The following is an 11,182-nucleotide window of genomic DNA, read 5'->3' on the forward strand; positions in this document are numbered from 1 at the left end:
ATCTGGAGGGTTTTTTTTAGATCAAATATAGTACGAGCAAGTCCGTCCTATATCAGGGTGCTTACACCATTTTTGCAACAAGTATTTGCTTAACTTTTGTTCATACCCCCTTTCGACTTTCCCAATCAAATGTTCTGTGGGTTCAAATGTTGGACATTTTTTCCTTGTTACCTTTGTGGACAAGAAGCATAGGAATAGGACTACTATTAACTATATTATGTACACTGAAAATCTAAAGCGACTGGATTAGATTTAGAAGCAAGGTTTCAACTTTCCTTAGAACAAATGAGTATGCGTCCTGCTTCATTTCACTTGCTGTGTGTCTCTGAACAATTTGCTGACTGCCATTCTCTCTTTTAGGAGGATGAAACATAGGCCTATATATAATATATATCTCTAAATATGTATACACTTTTAATGATAAAGTTTTATTTCCTGTTCAGCCTTGAAAATAATTCACAAATGGGGTCTAATTAAAATTTATGTAAATGTGGTTGTAGTTGTCCTTAAGATTTGTGCAAACTTGGAAACGGTTGTCAAATGGTTCGTGCATACCATACTAATGCCAATAGTCCCGTCAGTCTTTATGACACACAATGTCTGCATTTAGTAACATACTTTTCTCTTTCACTTTCAGCCAGGTTACATCAAGTCCTTCGTATCTACAATACTAACTGGTGCAGTTCTATAGAGTCGTATTATATCATACTTATTGAAATCAACATGTGATGGGAATATTATAAGTAGACCATATATATATATATATATAGTAAATACTGTCATATTAAAAAGCTTCGAAAGCATTGCCTTCAATTTCTTTTTTTTTCTTCCATTTTCTAGCATCTGCAATTGTCTGACATTTTTTGGTCCGCAAATCGCGGCTGCGATTTTTGCATTTTTTCCAACAAAAATCCGCCGACGGGAAGAAAAAATAATTTAAAAACCACAACAAAAACGGGGAATAATACTATTCATGAAAAAAAAAGAAACCGAACCTCTTTACTTTTAGAAAGAAAGTTTATTTTCACTTTCGCTTCACTTCGTCTCTTTCTCACTTGTTAACGCGTTGATTTGTAATTTTCGTGTGAAGAATATAAGTAAGCTACATTACATACTATTTATATTGCTGTTCGGTTTTGGTGGAGACACGCTCTAACATAACTCATTTATATATAAAAAAAGGTAGGAACAACATCAAATTAAATTACATTTACGCTCTATATAAAAACAAAAATATAGAAAAACAACACACCAGAACGATAACAAGAAAACAAAATTAACACACCAACAAAGTAAAACCCGACAAAGAGGGAAAAATAAAAGAGAAAAAGCAATATAATATATATACAAATCTAAAAGTAAAAGGATGTAATGTAGTAATGTTTTTCTCATGAAAATAACAAATCAACGTGGTGTCAACAAGTGAGAAAGCGACAACAAAGGGAAGTGAAGGTGAAAATAAACTTAATTTCTAAAAGTAAAGAGGTTCAATTTCTTTTTCTTTTTTTTTCACGATATTTGTTCCCTTTTTTCTAGATCCCCCCCCCCCCCCCAATGTTATTTTATTTATTTAAAATTTTTTATTTTTTTTAACAATGCAAAAGTAAGAGAGAGAGAGAGGGAGGGAGAGAGAGTAACGCAGTGATGGAGCAAGCCACGCCACTACAAGCACACGCAGCGGGTGAAGCATGCGAGGGCTGCGGTGTGCTGCAGACTTCGATCTAGCCCTAAGCTTAGCTACACGCACGCGCAATGTGTCATGTATCCCTGTTCGTGGTTACTTGTGGCAAGGGAAACTACCTATGAATAAATACAGCTGGATTAGTGCACAAATGCTTACTTCCCTTGCATTTTTGATTTAACAGGGATCTGATATAACAACAGGACTTTTTCTCGGGTCTCACCATCCCTATTATATCAGGTTTCCACTGTACTTCACAAATGAGCTGTACCTCTTATTTACATTCTTATTTCTGAAATGTAAAGGTTTAAGTCCTTTACTTGCTTTGTTTGCCTATGCTCAAGCATTTTCCAACATAATTTTAGTATTATGGTGAAATGATATAATTTCCCTGAGACATTACAGGCTATTTGATAGCAACATTTGAAGGGTTAAAGACTGGTTTAAAGTCTTGATTGCAAGTAGTGAGACAGGACTGATAATAATAAATGATATATATATATTCAGCAAGTTCTGAGCAATGAGATCGGGTTTGCTTGGAAATATCATTCATGAAACTTGTGAAGTACAAAAATGTTCCACTTTATGACTCAGAATTAATTTGGGTAACTGGAATGATGTTGACAACATGAACACAGATAAGCAGATGTTATACTATCCAATGACTCGATATGGATGAGCAAGCTTCAGCACTTTAGAATAGACTCTTGAGTGATTTTACTACTACCTGTACTATAATCTTGTTTACTAAGGTTACTGACAAAATCAGCTTTCTTGTGTTTACATAAGCCAAGTGTCATCAAAAAGGATAAAAACCCCAAATCTGGTCAACAAAACAGCAACTAAGACACGGACTGAGAGTTGAAAGTGCAATAGCACCTGGACCTTTATTGCAGGAAAATATAGACATATAGTGTATTCCCAAGAAACCCGAGGCTGTTAGAAGGACAGAACAAAAAACTGCTTGCATGATGACAAAATATGGGCTTTCTAATTATGGAGTGATTGTAGTTCTGGGTTGTAAAATACAGGGTCAAAAAGTACATCAGTGTTACAAGGTACAGGTGTGGGAAAAACACTGTACACATGATGTTTTAATGCAGTAACTGTAAAGAAAGATTTTGGTAGATGGATTGAAAATTTGTATTTAATAATAGTAATAATAATAATAGAGCATGTATAGTGGAAATTCCCACTCAGCAGCAAGCTCCATGAGCTTTACACTCTATACTATTACCACAGCAGACCTGATAGCACACAAAAAATCTCAACTTCCTGGGAAGCATACAGTGCAAGCTGCTATTTAATTAAAGGCATTAAAATACTGACAAGATCTTTCGCTGCAAACTCCCACCTGGGTGAAGTAAGGAAAATTCGTATACAGTGCCTTTCCCAAGGATACAACTCATTGAGAGGAATAAGATTTTTCTCTGGGTAAAATCCAATCACACAAGCCCCCATGGATGTGTCAAGATGACAGCAGTTGAGGACTGGAATCTCTGAAAGTCCATTTCTTGTGGCTGAAACAGAGCAGTTTCTTCTTCTACACACTTATAAAAGTAAGAAGCAAGAATACAGACAACTGGCAGGGAGACAGAGGAGTGTAATGAGGGAAACAGGATAGACGCTCAGATAAAGGTAAAAATATGAAAACAAGCCAACACTTTTTGAGACACTGATGGCCAGAGTATTGAAAAAAAGTTAAGCCATACACATGAATAGTAATGTAATAAACAATTGTATGAGAACTATTGGCCACCATTTCAAAACCAGTAGAATAAAGAAAAACATTGAAGGGCAGTCAAAGTAAGGGTCGTACCGGGGGAAGAGAGATTAGACTACATCTTCGTTACCGGAGAACAGAGACTACATTTTTACTACATTTCTGTATTACAGGTAAACTTGGTAGGCCTATTATGGCTAATCGTACTGAAGAAGGAAGTTGATTATTTTTTTACATTTTTTGGCAAATTCCAACCCATAAAATCTCAACACAAAAATATACGAATATAATATGCCCCTCACCCTTTTCCCAAACTTAGACACAGTGGTTGTAAGTAAATATTTTACTATATCAGTCAAAGGTGTATTACATCCAGTTGCTAGTCAAAGGTGTGTAAATATGTTGCCAGGGAAAGGGTTAATCTGTAAGGACGATTTTTTAAAAAAATGCTACCAGCGCAGTCTTAAGTCTGAAAATGCTGAGGGTAAGATATTGAGTCTATATTCAGTCGCACACCTGAAAACGCAAGAGGGAAAAATATTGAGTCTATTTTAATGTCAGCTGCAAAACTCAACAAAAAAAGAGTACATCTTGATCAATATCAACATGAGGAGGTATTCGTTGGGCAGTCTCTGTTCCACAGACAGATCTTTTTCCCGTTATTGAAAATACAGTCACTCTTCCCCGGTCCTCTGAAAGTAAGGCTTATCTATTATGTTTTCCTATGTACACTGAGGCAGATCATGAATGAAACTGGACCAACCTTGAGGACGATTGGTCCTACTTTGTCAGTCAGTGAGTTTCGATAACAGTCCATGTCAGTTTTCGGAAAATTTAAAACGGACCCACAACCGCATTCTCTGCAATTTTTGCAATTGTGGGTGTTTTTAGCCCCCATCGACATTATCTAAATTTTACAGGAGGAGACGGGTGGCTTCTGCCTTACTTGTCAGGGCCAAACCAGGCTGATAAGGACACAAGGTCCTAAGTCAGAGATGGAGAAGATATTCAATAAAAAAAATCTTTCTACACAAGAAGTCAACTCCCATCTTTCTCACATGGCGGCAAAGCACCGATACAGACACGTTCTCTATGCAATGGACTACCGCTTTGTTACCAAATGGTGTAAAATGCCGCATCAAATTTCTAATTCTAAAAAAGGTGACGAGTTAAGAAAAAAGGAAATTTTTTTTTCACAAGCCATGAAAAACAACATGGACCATTATCAATATACACTAACGACTGGCAACAAAGACAATCATACCCCAAGAAAGAGAGTAGAAGGCAGAACACAGTATGGTACATAACATGGATTCAGTACATTTCAACAACAGTACACATCAAATGACCAAAGTGAGAAATGGTGATAAATATTCACAGTGAGGATGATAACAGACTCTATGTACATTGCCACACATAGGATTGAAAGGGGAGGGACGTAACGGTCAAGGTCAGTTCACTGAAGTCTCGCTAGGGTCTGCGACAATTGTTTGTCTCTGATGTGAGCCTCCTCCTTTAGCCTGTCCAGTCTTTGGTCCATCTCTCTGTCCACAGTTTCCAGACGTCGGACAAACATTGCCATCTGGTTCTGGAAAGGAGGAGCAATAGAATATTTAGCGATACTGGTGTTTACAGCACTTGCAACACAATAAGGTCATATAAATGCTGAAGATTAGAGGCGTTACAAGATAGTAACAAACACAAAAAAGGAGGAGAGATCAGGATGATAGATGTTTGCCGACCTGCCCCTCTATGAACTCTAAAAATCAGGATTTCAGAGTGATAAATCAGGATCTCGAGAAAAAAATCGGGATCAATGGAAAATCAGTCATAAGGGCACTGGGGAGGGGTCACAGTTCCCTTTTATGAGGCAAGCGTACAAGACAAAACTTCTGCAGGAATAAGTTCACATTTGGGCCTCAAAATAGAGGGAAAAAACTGATAGAGAGCATGTACTCGAGTCAAGACTTGGATAGACAGAGGGAGTGCAGGTTGCAGTGATGCTGAAACTCTCGTATCACAGCACAGCCAAGTGTCAAAACAATACCCCCATCCCCTCCCCCGGGTTAAGTCCCGAAAAACACCTCAACCAAAGCGACCAGTGGGAGTGAACTTTGTCGACCCCAGCAGCCGACGGTCCCGACACACGCGCTACTCAGACGTACGGGGTCATGTCACGTGATGTGAACGAGTGTTTGAAAGTTCCACCACAGACAGGTCTTGATGATTGGCCTGACTGACCAGAACACGAACGAAGCTTGATTAATTTTAGACCCATGTCATAATTGTTACAATAATCAGGCCATCATCGGAAAATTCTGGGTAGGCCAACAAAAGTGAAAGGGGGAGGGGAGGAAGTGATTGGAAGGCACCACTTTGTGGACTGCTGGTCTCAGTGAAGGGTATACATGATTACAGTTCTTGCACCATACCTTAAAAATCTCCTTGTGAGCTGTGACGGCTTCGGTGACTTTTTTCTTCAGCTCTTGTAAGTCACTTAGCTCCTTGCTGGCCTCCTGCCTCCTCCCTTCAAGCCTGCAATGAAAATGTTCATTTGTCATTGCAAAGGTTTAATGTCCCTGAGGATGTCTAAGAGGTGGGACCTCAAAATTTCAAGCCCTTCTCCGATAGGACCAAGCCAAATAGGTGGAGAGAAATGTAGGGCTAGACTACCATGCATAGCGTTTATCTCATCTTGCCGTTCTGAACTGGATGACCTCGTGTGAGCGTGTGCTTCTGTCGCTTTGTTGTGTGTTGATGAAGCTGTGCCTTGTATTTGCTTCTGTGTTCAGTTACAATAGTGGAATTGACTGGAATTCTCAGTGATGATATGTCGTGTTATTAACGTGATTTTCTTGTGCGAGCTGTTCTAAACGGAAAACTACTGCTTTCCATAATTGATTTGCCCTTTTTAAAACCAGACTATAAGGATAAGTTATCAATGCAAAAGTGGCCATTTTGTTTAGTTTTAGTAAGAGTTTTACGGCACTTGCAACACAATAAGGTCATATATGCGCCAAAGATGTTACAAGAGAGTAATAAACACAAAAAAGGAGGAGAGATAAGGACGATAGATGTTCGATGGGAAAGACGGAATAAACCTCACCAGAGCACCCATCAACCACCCACACATACAGACAGTGTCTTGTACAACAGACTTACAGACAGTGTCAAAGACTTACAGACGGTGTGCCTCCTTATAGTCCTTCTCCGCTTCTGTCCTAGCCGCCTCGAGTGCGGCTCTTTCAGATTCACGCTGTGCCAGATCTTGTTGCACCGACTCCATCTCACTGGAGACTGACTTTTTGTCCGAATGGATCATCTGAAAGGAGAAGTCATCGGAGAACAAGAGCATTAATAACTTATCATTTGAATTGAAAACCTAGTATCTGACAAAAATCACGATTTTAAAAAAAAGTTTTCACCTATATGTTCTGTTCAAATTTTACTATTTCAATAACATTTGTATATTCCTTGAATATAAAGACAACTAATCTCCATTACTCCTGACTTTTCCTTTCGATACTCCAGGCTCCTTTTTACTGCTATCTTCATCCAAATCCCTGATCTTCAGGAAAGTAAACCACGAGACAGTCACTATCATAAGGTGTACATAGATTTTTTAATTCAAATGCTGTTTCCACTATTCCCACACTCAATAACCAACAATTCAGCCAGCTGACCCATTAAAAGCTGTTTATAACAAGGGAGCCTGCAAGCTGTTCAAAATCTGATCATTTGAATTTTCTGATCCCTAGGCTCTCAGTATGAAACATTTTCTAACATTACTTATTTGTCAATACTACCTGTTTGACAGAGTTGATTTCTCCCTCCAGGCTTGCCAACTTTTTCTCCTGTTGAACCATTTGCTCCGTTTGTTCGTGCACAGACTCTTCCAACTACAAAAGATGAAAGTAGATATTAGTAGTGAACACAAGAGTAGAACAATCAGTAACACCATAAACAACTGAAGTACACACGAGTCTGAAAACCTGCAAAAAAAAAGTCCTGCTGTTTCCAAACCAAAATCTAGTTAACAAGGTAGGCCAATACAAACCCACCAATAGAATAAGCTGTATTAATGAGTCACAATATTGTAGTTCTTTACGCGAAAGAAGCAGCAGAATAGTGTTTATTCATAATGGTAACATAAAGTTACATGAAGAACACTTGTGAAAAGAAAGAAAAAAAATGTCAGATTTTCTTAAAGGGTTTCAATAAAGAGATGCACATTGATACGATTACAACCATGTATTGCAGGGAAAAAGCAAAGCAGACAAGAAAAAGTAGGACCTATCAGTGGTGACCTACAAACTCTCAAATTTCTATAAAAAAATGTCCAGAAACCATTCGGAAGTAAATAACCTTTGATTTCTCCCTCCCTCCCCCCCCCCCCCCCCCCCCCCCCCCCCTAATAAACAAAACCAGGACAAAATAAATGGGAGAACTTTGTTCAGATAACATTATCACTTTCCCGTCCAGAGAGTTTTTCCACGTTTGTGCCTAGCCATCATCTTGTACTGAGAATGAGAGGTAGGAAAAGGCTAAATACGAGAATGATTTCATCCCACCAATTTAGACCAATACATGTTTGCAATGTGAGGTTTAGACAACAGTTTGCATTGAAATATTTCATGGTGTGAATCTGATAGACCTTGAACACCCAGAGTTGAGCCATTGAACATCAACAATATATATAGCAGACTGGCATGGAAAGAGTCTACTGATCAGCAAAATGTAAGTAGGAAGCAACAAAATCAGTCTGAGATATTACCTTCTCCAATTCACATTGCAGCTGGAACATTTCCTTGTCCTTCCTCCGCGCCTCTTCCATGCACTCGTTCTTAATGGATTTGAGCATCGGCTGTGGAAGACAAGAAATTGAGTTTGAGTAAAAAGAAAGATGGACAGATAGAAAGAATATAAGGGGGTAAAAAATAAAGGACCTACCAATGGCGCTCTCTGAACAACTCACTAGCTATAAGTCAAGAGAAGAAAAAAACCAACTTGGAGAAACTTTAGACCAGACACTATACCGCGAATGAACTGGGCAAAGATTACAGAAACTCAGAGGTATTGATAAGAACATGAAATATAGGATTAGCATTGTAGTAAAAGCACAAGAAAAGTTTATATTCTATTTACACACGAAACCTCATTTTTCCGGTTAGGTTAGGTTTTACTAGAGGTTTTACGGGGCTCGCAAATGCATAAGGTCATATAAATGCCAAGGGGTGGATGTCAACAGAGAAGTCCTTACAGGGAATCACACTCTGCTCCCCTCTTTAGCTTCAACAGCACAAAGTCTGCTTCGACGACTATCAAGGCACCCCGGAAATAGCGGGTCACAAGAGTGTGACAAACACACAAAAGAAGTTAGAGTAAAAAATGACGATAGTAAGGATTGGGAAAGAAAAAGCGGCAGTTCTCTGTTGCAGTTCAGGCAGTTATGAGCAAGACATCGATGGATCAGCCCATTTACAATTCTCTGTGCATAAGAACAGGTTAATATCCCCCCTTTGGGAATGGCCTAAACTTAAGCGTAAAGACACTTCAGTCAGTAGCACCGCCCCGGGGTAGGGGTGGGGGTATTTTCCTGTTATGAATCCTATCAAGTTACAAAGAATTTATAATTTAAATACACAAAGATAAAACGTAAAAAGCACAACTGTATTCTTAATTGAAAATGGTGGAACTGTATGATGCACAATACTCCAAACTTTTTAAGCAATGTGCAAAATCAAGGTAAACACAACAACCCCTCCCCAACCTGCAGTTGATCCAGAGCGACTGGGAGCAAGTTTTCTCTCAGTTGACTCAAAAGAGTGAGTAAACAGAGACTTTTGAGAAAAGGTGAAAAGAGATAAAGAAAGAAATTTATAACAATAGTCCAAACCTTGATGGTGCTTTCAAATTTGCCTACAATATCAGCACTGAAGCCAGCAAACAGCCGGAAGTCGATGCCGTTGGCAAGTTCTGCAGTCTCGGGCACCAGTTTCAACACGATGGCTAGTCTGTTATATGTTGCCACTTCATTCTCAACCTGGTGGGTAGAAAACATACAAATACCAAGTGGTTAGTGAGCTTAGGCTCGCAACAAGGGTCAAGTGGTCACTGGGTGTGTCCTTGTGCAAGACATACATACCTGTTGTTATTGCTATGTTACAATGGTGTCCGCCTAACAGCAAACTCCTTAATAGGAAGCAAGCCTTGGTTGCTTTCAGGATGAGGTTGCTGCATACAGAATTTTCCAAAGGGGGTATCTAGCCCCCCATTTTTTATTTTTCAGCTTGCCACAACCGACGACCATGGGAAATGTTACATCCAGAATCTAGATATCAGAGTGAAACTTTTTTTGTGAATGGCAAATTACCCTCAGTACTAGTATTGGTACCGGGGTGGCTACCTCAATTTTCTGTGCATTTTAAAAACTTTTGTACATTGGTTTATATTTTTTTATGAAACTGGTTTGTTTCTAAATGGGACAAGTCAAAGTAACTTACTAAAATTTCAAGATCTCTTGTTCTTTTATTCACTGAAGGAGAAATAAAACAGATTTGTTCCTACTAGTACAGAAGTATGAGGTTGAATGTGCCCCACCCCCCTATTGATTTTGGACCACTTGTCCACACCCCCCTTTTATTCGATACTTTAGAGTGGCAGCATAGTAGATGAGGTTCCACAAGAGTGTGTCCTTCCTTTCAAGTAAACAGATGCTCAATCAGGGCTCCCCTTTACGCACAAATGTGCATATATTACACATTAAACCTGCAGATTACCCCCCTTTAAGTTTTGGTTGTGCGTGAGCTTTACTCTTTATAATTTATAATTTCATTTTGGGGGTTTGCATACGCTTTAAAACGTAGGTGGTGTGCGTCTGGCAAGCATCATTTCCCCCTTCTCTTTCCAAAAGCCGAGTCAATGATTTGACGACACACCCACACACATGAACGACAGTCACCTTCTGTGTCAGAAGAAGTCTACTAGTTGAGCTACTTATTCAGCAGCGCGCAGTTTCCAGCAACACAGGCATGCTTCAGCACAGAAGCTCCGCCCACATTCTGGTCGCTCACATTTCCCAGTGTTGTGCCTTGAGTTAACCCCTGCCGTGAGATTACCCCCATCCTTCTTTAACCCACTAGTAAACATGAATTGTCCGTCTTCGAAAGTGTGGAAAGACTGGAATGCGAACCCTGGGATGGCTTTGAAGAATAATGAATCAGTTTATATTCCAAACCTGTCACTAATCCCTGCCCTAAATCTCAAGCATCCCGATTTTCCCCATTTTGATCTGCGTGTACTCTGATTTTTTTGTTAAATTTTTTGTTCCGCCTGTTGCGCCGGATTTTTCTAAAATATTACTCTTGCCTTCTTTTCTGTCGTGGGAAGCACTCGTTAAACTTTTTGTCACCAAAAACTTGGGGCACTTTTTTCCAAAATGTCTATGTCGAATTTAGTAGTTGACTCACCAAAAGTTGTCTTGAATCTTTGCTCACACGTGTTATTTCAACTATAATGGATTGAAAGTAGTAGTGATTTGGCATTCCGACTTAAGACATTCTCAAGATATACTTTCGCCAAAACATGCTTTGTCCAGTTTTGGTTAGTCGGGCCCGTCATCAAGACCCGTCAGTAAAACTGTTTCAATCGTGCGTTTGCACCACGTGACAAGACTTGGCGTGTGAGTTCCGCGTGTGTCGGGGACCGTCATTGACAGGGTCAATTTAAGTTCTTGCACACTGATTGAAGAGTCTTTCTGGACTTATCCGAGGGGGGGG

At 39.3% G+C, this 11,182-nt stretch overlaps 1 protein-coding gene across 1 annotated transcript in view; it reads right to left on the minus strand.

The window, feature by feature from the left end:
- Positions 1-2,536: 2,536 nt before the first annotated feature.
- Positions 2,537-11,182, minus strand: part of LOC101854166 (kinetochore protein NDC80 homolog) — a 20,395-nt gene continuing 11,749 nt past the window's right edge. The window contains exons 10-15 of the mRNA XM_013082295.2: positions 9,301-9,447; positions 8,179-8,268; positions 7,211-7,303; positions 6,587-6,726; positions 5,837-5,939; positions 2,537-4,992 (exon numbers count right to left, since the gene is read on the minus strand). Of these exons, the coding sequence (XP_012937749.1) occupies positions 4,861-4,992; positions 5,837-5,939; positions 6,587-6,726; positions 7,211-7,303; positions 8,179-8,268; positions 9,301-9,447 (705 nt within the window). The 3' untranslated portion in view covers positions 2,537-4,860. The remainder of the gene's footprint in view (positions 4,993-5,836; positions 5,940-6,586; positions 6,727-7,210; positions 7,304-8,178; positions 8,269-9,300; positions 9,448-11,182) is intronic.

This window comes from Aplysia californica, unplaced genomic scaffold (assembly GCF_000002075.1).
Source record: "Aplysia californica isolate F4 #8 unplaced genomic scaffold, AplCal3.0 scaffold00167, whole genome shotgun sequence".
NCBI classification, from domain to species: Eukaryota; Metazoa; Mollusca; class Gastropoda; order Aplysiida; family Aplysiidae; genus Aplysia; species Aplysia californica.